Source organism: Struthio camelus, chromosome 3 (genome assembly GCF_040807025.1).
Source record: "Struthio camelus isolate bStrCam1 chromosome 3, bStrCam1.hap1, whole genome shotgun sequence".
Classification (NCBI taxonomy): Eukaryota; Metazoa; Chordata; class Aves; order Struthioniformes; family Struthionidae; genus Struthio; species Struthio camelus.
Genome location: NC_090944.1, coordinates 110,020,040 through 110,035,802, shown reverse-complemented (window position 1 = coordinate 110,035,802; position 15,763 = coordinate 110,020,040). Strand labels below are relative to the sequence as shown.

The following is a 15,763-nucleotide window of genomic DNA, read 5'->3' as shown; positions in this document are numbered from 1 at the left end:
AAGATAAAAAGTGATTTGGCAAAGACACCTGTTTTATTCTTTGATTGGATTAAGACGATTCCATCATACTGTCCAAGACCTATCTGAGGAAAGATTAAAAAGTGATTTGGCAAAGACACCTGTTTTATTCCTTGGTTGGACTAAGACTATTCCATTATACTGTCCAAGACCTATCTGAGGAAAGATTAAAAAGTGATTTGGCAAAGACACCTGTTTTATTCCTTGGTTGGACTAAGACTATTCCATCATACTGTCCAAGACTTTTATATTTTTTAAAAGAATTGGTAGACAAAGAAGCCATTGTTTGAGTTCCTTACCTTATTAAGTTGAGAGCTCAGCTGGAATAAAAGAGGAATTTATCTTGTCTTGCTGTACTCTGGCCCGGAAAAAAAGCGTATGATTAGATACAAAGTTTGCAGAAAATTCTTCTGAGATTCTTACTGGGCTGCAATGACAATTGATGGTGAAACTCAGCAAGCCTTTTTGTAAAGTACCCACAGCAATAACAATTTTACCCTTATCCTGCCTTTCATTTTCCCAAAATATTGTAGTTTCATTTGTGTGTGGTATGTGGGCTTTTTTCTTTGCCTATCTTCATAATCGTTTAAAGTTTAGTATATGTATTTAAGCATTTGTATTATTTTCCCTTACTCAGCTGAAGAGTAATATAAAAGAGAAGGAACTTTGTTTCATAAGGACTGATGAAAAGCATACCTTAATAGAGAACTACTGAAAGATAATCTTTATTCTGTTGTATACAGAATATTATAAATACATGTAAAAGTCTGCCACTTGTGCTTCCTGAATTGGAGAGGGAGGAACGTTAATACATTTTAAAGATAATTCTGCCCTCCTCTCTGTAAAACTTTATTTGTGTATCCGAAGGTAATTTGTTCATAGTACACAGTAAGGAATTTTGGTGTTTCCTAGCAGAAGAAACATGAATTAAATTAGTTTATCGTTCATAGATTTGTCTTCTGTCAATTCCTCAGCCATACCAGTTCTTGGATACTGTACCTTGAAGATTTATCATCACAAGAACACTGTACATCAGATTGATTGTGCTGAACTGAGATCCACTTTCTCCATGATGCTTATTTATGCTGGTTTAAAGTACTTTCTTCGTTAATCCTAGCAGTGAGAGCTTCAAACTTCTTTGAACTGTGCAGCATTCATGACACATTTGACAGTGCTAAATTCTAATGCTTCTCTCTGTATTTAGAAGATGAAATACATTGATCAATTCTGCAGTGAATTTATCTGGAGCCAGTTTATCTAATGAACTGTTTTCTCTGGGCTAGGTAATGGAGAAGCAGCTGATGGAATGGGATAGTGAAGCAGCAGCAGTTACAGCACTGCTGGAGAGATATATGCAGAGCAGCGGGTCCCAAACTAGAGGTTGTGGCTTTTAAGAGTGGGATTAAGTGGTGTGATATGTATGGCCCAGTTTGGGGGTAGAGAATTTACAGATGCATGTAACTTTTAGTCTGCAAGTCAGATTTGTGATGGCAAAGAGCTGAGAAGTAGCTGGTGCAGTTTGCCTCCAGGCTACACAAATAGAGCTCCTAATGGAAAAACATGTGGTTAATTGCTATTTGGAAGTTTGTCTCTCTGAGCTGTCCCCTTCACAAGTAGATCAGCTCTTGTTATGTTGCTATCCTTAGTTGTAAAACTTGTCAGTTAGTGCATTAGAAGTTGTGGCAAGTTCTTCTCCCTTGATTGGGTTCCCAAACTGTGAAATGGTTACCGATGGAATTTAAGTACCTGTTCTTTAGTCTGGTGTAGGGAGAAAAAACTTTATCAGGAGGAAGAGGTATTTTCCTATCATGCTGGCTAACTTCAGAAAATTCATTGCTAATGAGGAATAGTCTAAAATAGTCCCTAACAGTAGTATCTGTAAGACCAGAGATGTGTTTTCCAGAATAAACGAGAGTGGTTTTGCTGTCTAGGTCACTGCTGATTACTCCTCCTGTTTTAGGAGATTCAGCTTGCTCCCTGCTTTTGTTCAGTGAAGAGTTCATAAACCGATTAGACAAAAGGAAGCACCTGTAAAATTTACACCCTGAGCAGTTTCAGGATGAGTGTGGAGTGGACATTTGGAGGACTGGGCAGAAGAAGGAGTTTCCTCATAGCAAAGCTGGATGCTTCTTATCATTAAATTATGGCTTATTTAAGTGCTTGCTATTAACTGTATTTCTGAGAGCAAGAGAGTGCTGAGGCAGAGAGCAGAGGAAGAGACTTTGAATGCTATACACAGCCAGAAGAGAGTGACAAAATTCCTGTGCTGGCCAAGAAACTATATCTTGGGTTGTATTCTGTTTGTGCTTGGAGGCCACAAGCTTCTGGCCATTCAATGATAAATGTAAAAATGTGTTCAAAAATGTGTGTGTATATTGATTTTAATTATGGACAGAATGTTTTATAATCAGAGGGGGAACTGATCCTTAATGAAAGTTGAGGGTACCAAAAATAATGTAGATGGAAAAACATTCCTTGACTTAAATAAAACATTAACAAAAATTCAGGACAACCTTGAAAACAATGGAAGTGTGGCATGCATCAGTTGTGGAATCTTAGCTTTTTCTTGAAGCTGTGGTTCTCAAAGCTGCCAACTTCTTGTCTCCAGTTATAAATGATTATTTTGGAAACAGCCTGAAATTTGGTTGAGTGATAATTTTAAGGCCAATACTAAGTTTGTATACTTTTTTCCTTTTTTCCTTTGTCTACTCTGTGTCTGCGGAGTGTATCAATTGTGGTTTTTTTCTAGACGAGGACACCCTGCTTCCTTCCATTTTCTTTCTTCATATCATTTGGTTTTACTACAGGTATTGGAGTGCTAAATTATTCATCTTCATCTTTATTTGCTTTACTTGGAGATTTGCATGATAAGTGTCCTTTATATATGGGCTCTGTGCACCTAGAAATCAGAAAATTTGAAATAACTTCTTGTCCCAGGAGAAATCTACATGTGAACAAAAATCAAAATATTGCTTTTACTTTCTCTGCATCTCTTCCCTCCCCCTTCCTCAATCTTACATTCATTTAGGGATAAGACATTTTCAGCCATTCGGTAGACCCTAACTGGGCTCCCTAATACAGGAGAAACATGGAACTCCTGGAGTGAGTCCAGCAAAGGGCTACTGAGATGATGAAGGGACTGGAGCATCTCTCTTATGAGGAAAGGTTGAGGGAGCTGGGCCTGTTCAGCCTGGAGAAGAGAAGAGTGAGGGGGGGGATCTCATCAATGTCTACAAGTATCTGAAGAGAGGGGTCAAGAGGACGAGGCCAGCCTCTTCTCCCTGGTGCCCAGTGACAGGACAAGAGGCAACGGGCACAAACTGAAACGCAGGCAGTTCCGTCTGAGCATGAGGAAAAACTTGTTGACTGTGAGGGTGACAGAGCACTGGACCAGGTTGCCCAGAGAGGTTGTGGAGGGAGTCTCCTTCCCTGGAGATATTCAAAAGCTGTCTGGACACAATCCTGTGCAATGTACTGTCGGTGACCCTGCTTGAGCGGGAGAGGGTTGGACTAGATGATCTCCAGAGGTCCCTTCCAACCTTGGCCATTCTGCGATTCTAGAGGTATGCAGGGTAATGGAATTAGCAGGATGCTAAGGAGTCAGCAGGGGACAATTTGGAGAGCAGCTGTGGCTGGCAGAACTGATCACACCACTGCTACTGATCTTACCCTCTTTTCTGTCACTTTCTTTGCATTAACTCTGGTGACTATTCAACAAGTTGAATTGCCTGAGTTGGCCAATCTCATTGAAAGCAAACTTGCCAGAAAAAAAAAAAAAAGGAAGAATGCATTTTTAGTCCACATGATCTATCAAAATTTTTGTGGGCTTTCACCCTCTGGTACAGCTAAGGAATTCATTTTTGGTTTGTTTTTATGTAGCTGGAAGAAAAGCTCTAATGACCATTTGAATGTCACTTTTAATATCTTTGATATATTTTCTTGCCCTTGTTTATGACCTCATTTCTATTTTCTTCATTTCATTTCGATTTGATTTGCACTTTTTTAGGAGTTAGCCTTGTTGCTGTTTGCCGCTTAACTTTTCAAAATTTAATATTTAAATGTTTCTTTTTTAATGTTTATGCTTATCAGAAAACATAAATACCTTTTGTACTCTAAGTATACTTTTTTATGTTTGCAAAAAGTAAAGGTTTTGTCATTATTGTAACAGTGTTTCTTCAGGAAAGAAAAGAATGAGAACTAGTTTTGTAAATGCTAGAATTGTTGGATTTCTTCCACTTTTTCAAGTGTTCCAAATGAATATGTTCCCAAGCAGCCATGAAAGTCATATTTTTAGCATTTTTAAAGGCTGCATTTTGTACTTTACTGCCTTGCTGAATTCCTTTTAGAATTTTTAATGCATTCATGAAACGACTATATGATCTAATGGCTAGCTAAGGGTAGGATTTCTTGATTTTGTTTGACTTGAGACGAGATTAGCTTGGAATACTTAAAAGATTTTATTTGCTTTTTTTTTTTTTTGTGGGGAATACAGCTAGGCTGACATCTGTAACATTTATTGGAATACAGGAAGCTTCTTAGACAAATTTTCATTGAAATTTGATGCATGTTCTTTCTGCAGCTGTCAGTAATTTGCTAACTGTGTTCTGAAGTTTAAATTTGGTGTGTGACATTCAATTATTTAATTATTTATCCCCAATTTTGAATGTTTATGTCACTTGAGTTACGCACGTGGTTATGTAAAACCAAAGAAAATGCAGTTCACTGAACACATTAATCATTCATTGTTCACATTAATTAAATGGAACGTTATTGATTTTGTGGGAGGAAATAGGAATGTTTGTACAGTTGTTCAAAACAGTCTTTTGTTTTTCCTCTTCCAAGAACTGACTTTTCCAAAATTCTTTCTTTACTATATGTAGTTTCTTCAACTAAGCAAAAATTTCTGCTTTTTGGAAATACTTTAATTTTGAGAAATAAAGTATAAATTTCTTAGAACAACAATCTCGATGTTCATGACTTTTCAGTCACGGAATTTTTGAAGAGTGGTTGTCTCAGTTTTTTCCCTCTAGTGGCAAAAATAATACTGGTTTGCTACATGTCTGTGAAAGGGATTTGTGAGAAATGAACATGTGCTTCTTTTCTGAAGAGGGAAGACATTTTTTGATTGTTCATAAGGTGGTAAAATTATTGTTTTCTTGTCTTCTAGATTTCATAATGGAATTTTAAATGTTGAAGATGTTCTTACAAGTTTTGACAACACAGGGAATGTCTGTAAGTGGTCATTTATTTAACTACAGTACTATGTTGATAGAAGTCTGATTATGTCAATATACAATATGGAGCCTTCAGTGCCCATTTCATTCATCTGAGAAACACCAGTACTGTGATTGGATATACATTTACCTATGGTGGTGTTTTATGTGTTAACACTGTTTCATATAGCACAGTTCTGTGTGTGAATACACCAGTGAGTCTTCCCAATGCAGGTTAATTATTTTTGATTCTGTAACTGTAGTGGAAACATCAGAGCAGCTGAATGGGGTTGGACAAAAAATTAGTGTAGCCCACTGATTTGTCTCAGAGAGTGGCCAGCAGTGCGCATCTGAGAAACAGTGTAAGAACAGGGGAAGCATACAGTGATACTTCTTCTAGCTTGGAGACGGCAGGCTCAAACCAGAAAAGAACAAAAGAAAGCACACCATCAAATTGTGAAATTCTTGCTACAGAACATTTTGGATCCTAGAAGATCACATGGGTTCTGAAAACAACTGGAGAAATTCGTGGAAGAAAAATTCATTGAGGCTGTTAAATGTAAAGCCATCACTTACAGCTTTGAAGGTGCTGGATAGTGGGAGAACTAGTAGTAGGGCAGTAGGACGATGCGCTTTTCCTGGTCTTGCTCTTTTACCTAAGCATTGGTTACTAGCCTCATTAACCTGAGAGAAGGTGAATCTTCAGTGGACCTTCAATGTCTGACCCAGTAAGGCTCTAGTTCAGTACAGTTATGAGGAAAGTGTTCTACACTGTTAATGGACTTTAATTATAGAACTATGGTAGGTTGTGGAGAAGAAGCCGAGCAGAAATAATTGTAATGAGTAATTACTATTATATAATTTACATTTATAGACACACATTTATAGTTACACATGTAATTCTTGTTTGATAATTCCTACTGTATTTCTCAGTTTGGTTGATTTGTTTTCAAATAACCAAACTTAAAGAATGAAGGTGGGGATCTCTGAAAGTTTGCCAAATGTACAAGAAATGTGCATGTATCTCTTCCTCCCTATCAAAGCTGTGGCATGAAACCAGTTCTGAAATATGAAAGTTTCATCTCAAACTCCAGTCTTTGTAATGTAGAGCTATGTTTCAATAAACATTGGCATTTCACTACCACAAAAATCAATTCATTAAAGAAAGCTTTCAAAATATATTCTTGAACTGTTGCCGAACAGGAAAATTTGTTCTTTGATTTCAGAGTGAAACGTTATATCTAAGGGATATATAAGTATTCAAATGAATGATATTAAGGTTGAGAAAGAAAATTCATGTTTATAATTATGGCTAACATCAGGCACAGTATACTTCCTCAAGAGCAGAAAGATGAAAACATTTAGATTTTAGACATTTTAGGATCTGGAAGAAAATACTTTGCCTCAATTACAGGAGGCATTTAAAAAGATTTGATGCGGTAGTTCCTCAGACTAGGAAGCCAGAGGGACTTTTATTACCATTACTTTATTCTCCATAAACCTTTCTGAATGTGGGAGGGGAAAATTAGGGGGAAAAAAATCCAAGCCTCAGAGTTGGGGGGGAGGGGAAGAAAGGAAAAAAAAAAAAGTTATTATATTGATTTTTAGGTAATGACCCATGTATTTATTTATTTTGAAAGGCAGACAAAATCCTATTTTTTATGTCTACAGTACTCTAACATTAACCTGCATATATTGGATCAAGGCAGTGTACCTTTCTCTGTTAAACATGGTAGCAGGATTTCTCCTGTGAGTACTTAGGCTGTGACCAGCTATTCAATTTTCTTTGCCAACTTAGATAAATTATTCGGCTTAAACTTTTCATTGGGATGTGCTTTCCAGCTGTTAAACATGCTGTTGGCTCTTCTGTTAACCTTTTCCAATATTTCAGCTACCTTTTTATTAATTGCAGGTAGTGGAACTAGTCTTAGATTATAATAGGCACAGCACCAGGGCTGCTAACATAGAAAGTAATGCTAATACAAAAGTAATATGGCATTTGTAGTTCTTCTTACTGCTTCTCCATATATACAGAAAAGAATCACATTAGTCCTTTTGGATTCAGTATTGCTTTGAAGGTTTGTGCTATTCTGGTAATACACAGTGATCCCTAAGTGTTTTCAAATCCAGTGTTTTCTCATTTTTAAAAGTCTGTGTCCTGAAGTGTCTGTTCTATATTGACTTGCATATTACTGATCTATGTCCATTTTACTAAGCTAAGAGAGCCGTTTCCTCTCTAACAGGGTGACTTTACAATAGTTATCTTCTGATAGCATTGCAGTACTGGCTTGGGGTGTAATAGTCATACTTTTTGCTACCACCTTTATGGAGTAAAGGTCCCTAGTGTTCAGGCCAGAACTATGTGTCACACCATCATAGTGAAGACCCCAACTATATGTATTCTGAGCTGCTGTATTTGGATCAAGCCTGAGTGGATTTGTGTGCACTGCATGATCCCTTGGTCTGAATTTGCTCTTTCTTTGGCCTGTGCTAAGCTATTGTTGAAATGAGAGCTTGCAATCCTGCCTGCTTTTAGCCCTGAGTTCTAATTCTAATTTCTAATGTAATTTCTAAAATTTCAATTATAATATAATTTCTCAAATTAGCTAGATGTTTTGTAATCCCTATGCTGTTCTCCAAGAACTCTGTTTTATCAATTGATAGTCTATCCTAAAAACAATTATAAAATGATCTTTTAGCATTTAATATTAGATTATTTCTTCTTCTGTTTCCTAATAGCAACGGAGCTAGCAAATAGTGGACATATTATCAATCCCATCTACAAGAGCATGTTCTGTGAGGAGGCCCATTGGATAGCTATAGACTTTAGTGTTCTTTTAGGACACCCTCTATTGTCATTATTCACTGAGCACTGAACTTCTCTTAAAGGGCTTGGATTGAGTTATCAGAAAACAGTTTAATATTTTAGTGTTCTACGTGTTTGTTTTGGCTGCCACGTTGGGTATTTATCAGGAAGATTAATGTTTTGCTGCAAATTATTAGATTATGAAATATGTGTGTATTGAACAGTTGCATAGATAAGATTTTGTAAAAATTGAAACATTGCATATTACATAATTTTTAAACACAATCATTGGTTTTGAATAATAAGATTTATGTTTGATTTTGGCTCTTCCAGTAATATTCCTGACTGCCTTGTATTAAAAGAAGCTCTTTCAGAGAGTGTTTCTTTGTTGTTTTCGTGTTTCACTTTTTTGATCTTTCTTATATAGTATTTAAACAGCCGTGTTACCATACACCATCAAAAGATGCGCGGTAGGGCAGATTCTAGTTAATACCACTTTCTGTACACTCCCAATAGACGTAAACTCAGTACAAGATGTGCCACTAGCTGGCAGCATTATATAAAATATCAATAAGCAGCTTTTGAGGAGTACTTGTGACTGCCTATAAAAGTGTTGCTTTGTACCGGTAGGACTTCAGGGCAAAAATAGAATTAACTGCTGTAGTAGTAAATGGTGTGTCCCAAGGCTCCCAAGTGTTAACTCTGGAAATTGCCTCAGTACAATGTTTTGTTCCAACTTGGTACTTGCATTTAAATTCTGTCTTTCCCAAAAATGTGTCGAAAGATGCATTTTCATTGTAAGATTGTTACAATGACTTGAAAAATTCAAACCACACATCAGAACTGGTTTTCCCTTTCCGTGTGAAAGTGTTGGGATATGTATTCTATTCAGCTTTTGTGAGGGAGCAGTTTGCACACGAAAACTCTAAAAACTCTGAACTTTACACAAAAAGGATGCAATGCTGAGTGCTCTGGCCTTCAGTTGCTACATCTATGTGTAATCGGGAGGCGGTGAAAAGATGACCAGGATGGAGGAAAGAATCAGTGCTGCGTTCACTTTAGACAAGAGTATGCCATTTGTTAAAAAGATGGTACATCCTGAGACTATCTCTACTCATAAGTCGTTCCTTTCAAAGATCTGATGGAGCCCAGGAAGAAGGTTCGGTAGTGGCACTGTGGGACAACATCAGCAGGCTCAGGGAGCCACACAGTATGTCTGTCCTTGCAGAAGACAATCTCCTCTGCAAGAGGCTGTCCAAAACTGGGGGAAGTTCTGCAAAAATGATCTTTTGTGAATGTTACCTTCTGCTTTTCACTAGTGGGAGAAAGCAGTTATGACTGAAATGCTTATGTATTTGTATCCCTACAGTAATCATTTCAGATTATCTGTATATGTAAGTGAAATGATCAAGGCCCAAATTATAATCCTCCTTACTAATTGCCACAAATCTAAGCAAGCTACAGTGTGTGTAAAGCAGAGCTTTAAAGCAGTGATGTATAAAATGTTTTGGGATTTTCATCTAACATGTACCTGACTTCAGCACAGAAGCTTAAGCAATGTATTTCAGGCTGCTTTTATAGCATAAGTTGTAAATGTATTATGTGGAATGGCAAAACATTTTCTTGTAAATTTCATATAGCATGAGTTAATAATGTAACCCTTTTCTTACTCGAAACAACATGTTCAGTATGCATTGATTTTATTTTCTACTTAGTTGAGTGTAAAACTGCATGTTTTGGAACTAGAAAAGCAGTAGAGGGTGCTACAGTTACAGAGCTACCCAGGCACATACTCCAAAGCTGTTTCTCCTCTTAACAGGTAGATTCTGCAAAGACTTAAGCTCTCAGTTCTGGGTAGATACATGGGAAAGCTTTAAATTCTGTTCCTAGATTTTTACAGTGCAGTGGAAATTAACTTCCTACCAGTGTGTTTTAGAATACAGCGTTACTGTTTATCTTTGGAGTTCAGCAGAATTCTTATGATTCTAATGATGAGCAGGTTACTTTGTTTTTAACTGATGTTTGGTATGAAAATTCAATAATGATTTTTTCTTTTTTTCAGCAATAGCCATTTCAAATTGTTTGTCTGCTAGGATGCATTGAATAATTTGCGTAGGCAACTGACCTGAATAGGAATGATATTGTCTTGTTACATCTATGAATGCAAGGGCTAAAGAAAACACAATATGAAGTCTTCCAAACTTTGTCACTGGGAGTTGAAAAGCAGAAAGGATAGGAAAAACAGGTGATCGATGTTGAAGTCCAGAAACATAGAATTACATATTTGCTTTATTTTTTTGATGAAGAAAAAGTATTTTTATGGCTAGAAAATGCTGCATGGTTTCCTGAAAACATAGTGTCTGGAAAGAGGTTATTTAAAAACACTCATCATCTTTTTTTATTTTTGAACTATTTGTTTGAGCATGAGGGTTTGTTTTTTTTTTTTTTTTTTTTGAGAAATGGGAATTTCTAAACATAAGTTTTATCTCAGAAGAATTTGTTTTTATAAATGTGCTTTTCACATAAATGAGCTAGATAAATTAGAGAATGTTCTTGCTTTGCCCCTCCATGTCATATTTTTCATTATAATAAAATTGAGGAAAAATCCTTTTTCTTGTTAAGTCAGCATCTTTTTTTGGAATCAAATATTGAGGAACGATATTGAATGAATTTTCTCTTTTAATTTTTCATGTTCTTCATCTCTTTTTTTCAGATGGTATTCATTTTAAAACTATTCTGATTTAAAACTGGTAAAAGTGTAACTACTTCTTCTCAAAGCTCCCATTTTATTTAGAAATCCATAAAAGAAAAAAATCTACCTTAAAGCAGAGAACTCTTCCTCCTTTCCTGCTTCCTCTCAAATAACTAGAAGTAGGGTGTATGTTGTCTTTGCCAGCAGCAGTATGTGATGCTGTGTTCAGAGACCTACTTGTTTCTTCCTAGGTCTCACTGGGTAACTCAAAGACATCTGAGCTCCTCTATGGAGGGATTGTGGCAGCTACTGATTTATCACGCCTGGAAAGAGATGCCATCAAGCTACCTAGGGAAAAGCATAGAATGACATCCTTTGTCAGCAGCAGAGGTGAACAGTGCTCCTGCATTTCATGTGACGTTGCTCAGAAGCAACGAGGGAGTAAAATGCATTTTTTTTTTCAGGTGCTGCTCTGGAAATTTCTCCTACTCCTCTTTTTGGTTTTTCTTTTTCGTTTTTTTAGAGGAAACTTCTTGTTCCTGTGGTGAAAAGCATACTACTTGGATAGGCTTCCTGCCTTTCCATGCCTCACTAGGTATTCTCACCTCAAGAAACTGCCGTTCGCTGTGTTCGGAGTCTTCTCTCATTCTGTCTGCGTGGCAGTTTGATGTTGTTTACTGCGTCAGAATCTCACACCCTCTTGAAAAAGTCTTCAAGGAAAAATAAATTGACTGGAAAAGGGCTTAGATAGCAACAGTACGTGTCGTTTTGAATGAAATATCGTATTTATGATACCTACAATTTCCTATTCACTGTGCAGCTTTCTTTTAAATAAAACATTTCATGATCGGGGTTAAAAAAAACCCAGCTCTTTCCTCCCTCCCTTCCCCATCCAATTCACTTCAGTGGCTCAGCTTACAGCATCATCCCAAGCACTCTCATTGACATAACCAGCAATATAGCTTGTGGAGAGGAGCAGAAAATAAGTATGTGGAGGGAGGGAGGTAACTCTTTAATTATTCTTGCTACCACAATTATTTTTATGAAACCGTTCTCTACTGGAATACCAGTGATTTATCCACTACTTAGGCTCCTGATAAACAAAAGAGTTTATTTGTGAAAAGAATAACCAGAACTGTCATCAAACGTCTTTTTCCCTCTAAAATAATTTTGTCTGTGATATATTCCAACATAATCATTCTTGGCACTCTTTGAAGTGCCCATACTCTTGAACATGGCACTAGTTTAGAGAAGTGGAAGGTGAAGAAGCCCAGCTGCGCTCTTCTGAGTACCCTGTTTTCTCCTTGGTTAGTTGGAAGTTTTGGTAATGATTGTTTCACCTGTTTAGGCTATTCCAATGTCAGCTTTTCAGTAAGAATATGTGAGTCTGTTAGAGCAATTACAGTTGCTTTTCTGTATCTGTAAGCAATGTTCTATGCCTTGGCACCCTGACTTTGTATTAGCTGAGGTTCTGCATGTTGCGTTAGATCTGTTGTCTTAATCTTCATAAAAATTATTCACATAAATATGGATCTAAGTACGCTGGTTTGGTAGTCTGACCTTGCTCACTGTTGTTGACCTTCTATAATCTGAAGTATTTTGAAAGTATTCTGTGTATTCTAAATAAATTATCATTAGAGTTGGATCTTTCAATTTAAATTAATTAAAAGAATTTTAAGATAGGGTATAACATCTTTAATTCGATTGGTAGAAGGAGAAGAATATGAATTATTTTAATTAATTTCAGGAATGGGTTTTACTTTAATATGAGATAACGTATCTTAATCATCTTTTTAATTGAGATAGGGTTGGATAACAATGGTAAGCATCTCTTCAGATGTCCTATGTTATTAATTAAACTTAATCTTCTAATGCATTGTAGAGTTTCCTCTTAAAATATTTCAAATTTGAGTGTAATTAAAATAAATAGTTGCAAATTAGTTTGCCTCATTTAGACTGATGTGCAATATTTGGGTAGGATTTACATGTGATTTCCATTAGTGTTGTTATACAACTTTCTTCCTAGTACTTTCTTTTTTGGCTTTCCGGAAAGGAAATCTTGCAAATATGATGTTTGCTCTTTGTTGAGCAGAAGGAGAACCTAACCAAAATAGTCTGGGTCTCAGAAACTCTTGTAAAGGAGAATGTTGATTAATCTGGATATTGCCTGGGTAAGTAATTCTGAGAGAGTGATGTAAACTAGATTATAATTGGAGGGTGTTTAATTTATATAGCTTTCAGAGGTTCTTTTGAAAATCAAGTTTAATATGCATCTATAATACTTTCTGTCTTTTGGGGGTTTTGTTCTTTTTATTTTTACCATTCCTTTTACTTATCATCTAGCTGTGCTTTCAGTGCTACTTGTCATAAAAATATAGACATCAGGTGAAAAAATGCTATGCTTAGAGCACATCCTTAGCTGGCTACCTTCTGCTGAACACCACCCAAAGCTGCTGATGGGATCTTTACTTGCAAGTCGAACTGGACGTTTTTCTGTGTTATAATATAGTCATGTCGGTGGCTTCAGTATAGATGTAGCAAGGACAGTCCCTATTCTTTGTTTTTTCCACACAAATGTAACTAGAATGGTGTGAATAACTTGCACCTTATTTTGTTTTATTTTCAAGGCTTTTTAGTTAACTTGTTAAAAGTTGCACTCCATCCGTTTCAACCATTTGAAAATGATTTTAAATGTAATGAAATGTCTTGTTTTGAAAACACTGAAGTGAAAAGTTTCAGCCTAATTCAGCGTGAATTCTCATATTTGGATTCAAACAGAACTGTTTTGAGTAAAAAGTTTCTGGAAATGAGACTCTGAAGTCCTTGCTGAATAACATATCCATTTGAAATTTGTCTGATGATAGTTCTGACTGGAAAGTATGGTGAAAATGAATCTATATAGGAATAATCAGATGAAAACCCATCTGATAACTATTACTCATGTACTTAGCTCAACAGATTAAATCTCTTACTGAGTCTAAGTTCAGTTAAATAAAACTCCACAGTTTTGAAGGTTTAAAAAACAATTTCAGTAACTTGTAAAGACATAGACACGTTATTTTAGAAATCTAAAAAACTTATTTTTTGGCAAACCTGGTGGATTAGAAGAGCCTCTGATACAAGTGGTTAGGTAAATGGAAAATGTCTGAGGAGTATGTGTACATCTGCGTTTTTGTATTAATTTTTGGAGGCTCAGCCTTATGCTTTTTAATAAAGACTTGACTGACTAGCCCATAAAATAAAAATTCAGAATGTAAGGGTTCTAGCGATGGAGGTACTCTTCTTACTGGTAGAAAGTAGCTCCTAATATCTAATGTAAATCTTTTTTTGCTACAGCTTAGGCTTGTTATTATTTGGCTAATTGGCTCTGAGTAAAGACAGTTGTTTATGAAATTTTCTTTTGTAATAGCTTTGATGACTTGAAGTCATCACATGCCATTGCCTGCATCTTGACTTCCCTACATTAAGCAATCCAAATTCCTTCATTCTTTCTTAAATTGTCTGTATTTTTTCTAGACATTTCTTTAGGCTCTTTCCATTTGGTCTGTATCTTTCCTGAAGACTGTTTGTCAAAACTGGGCACAATAGTCCAGCTGAGACCTTCGTAATGCTGAGTAAAGCAGGTGATTTTGAGTGTTTTACAGCCTGTAATCCCAATATTGTGTTTCCCTCTTTTACAGCAGCATGACTTTGTTGACTCATGTTGAGCTTTTGACCTACTCTAAGATGCTGATCCTCTTCAGAAGAGATCAGTTATTCCCTATTGTGTATTTATGTAGCTGATTGTTCTTACCCAAGTATAATACCTGGTACTCGTCCTTGCTGAACTTCATCCTGTGTTTTCAGAGGTTTTACAGATCAGTACTTTAGATATTTGAAGCCTATCTTTCAGCTGCTGGACTTCCTAAGTCCAAATTCTGCTGATTTAATAAGCGTACTTCTTCCATCATCTAGGTGATTAATGAAAACACTGAACAGAACACGACCTAGCATACACTTTTGTGGAAACCCCACTTGATAAAATCGGCCACTTTTACAGTAAATCTTTGAGAATTATTCTCTGGAGTCAATTTTCTGGACCAGCTTTGCACCTGTATTAACACAATTATATTTAAACTATATTTCACAGGAAATTGTCAGAAGTATTTCTAAAGTCATGATATAAGACATCTCCTGCTTCTGCCATATCTGCAAGCCTATTAGCTTGTTGTTGCTCTGGTAAATGGTTATTTAAATAAAATCTGTAATTATTTTTTGTTGTTATACTTTATCGTGGACTGTGCAACAAAAGAATGAAAAATATGATTCTATTTCAAGTTTTTAATTTTTGTGAAGATGAGAGAGGGAATGAATTGAATGAATCAGTGTATTTAATTAGAGAATTTATTATTTTGCATTAAAAGTCACCGGAAGATTTCCTTGCTTATGATTTCATTCACTTCCTGAAAGCATTATTTTAATCACTGGTAGTACAGACTTATCCTATCTAAGCTTCTTTGCGCAGTTTTATCTCTATAGCTCTTCGGTATTGTGTATTCCAGCCATGAAGAAGGACTCCAGCTACACTGAGATGTATAGCTGTTTAGTGACATGTTCAGTAGTCTGGTAAAAATTAGAATGTGATTGTAAATTACTTCCTAGGACAGAGTTTGAACCTCCAAAGAGCTAATACGTTACATTACCCATCTCCCAACATTCCATAAACGTGAGGGGACTCCAAAATAATGCAAGTTTGTTTTTTATTTTTAATTTAGGAGTACCCAAATATGTATGTGCTGCTAGCACTTGAGAATGGAAGTCTGCAAGTCAGATTCATCATGCACACTAGACATAAAATGTTGTGAGTCTGTTGTTACTTTTAACACTTAAGTCCTTGTCCATTGATATTTTATTGTCAAACTATGAGCTGTCCTGTGAATTAAATTTACTTTATTTCAGACTGAGCTAGTACTGGCTGAATGTGGTTTTCATTATACTGGATAATTTCTCATTTTAATGTTTAAATTTCCCTTCAGATTTATACCAATTGCAATA

The 15,763-nt window shown here is 36.1% G+C and overlaps 1 protein-coding gene across 2 annotated transcripts in view; it reads left to right on the top strand.

The window, feature by feature from the left end:
- The window catches only part of CAMKMT (calmodulin-lysine N-methyltransferase), a 228,963-nt gene that overhangs the window by 13,049 nt on the left and 200,151 nt on the right, over positions 1-15,763 (top strand). For both annotated transcript variants that reach the window (XM_068939656.1, XM_068939657.1), the window contains exon 3: positions 5,186-5,250. In XM_068939656.1, coding sequence (XP_068795757.1) covers positions 5,186-5,250 — 65 coding nt within the window. The remainder of the gene's footprint in view (positions 1-5,185; positions 5,251-15,763) is intronic.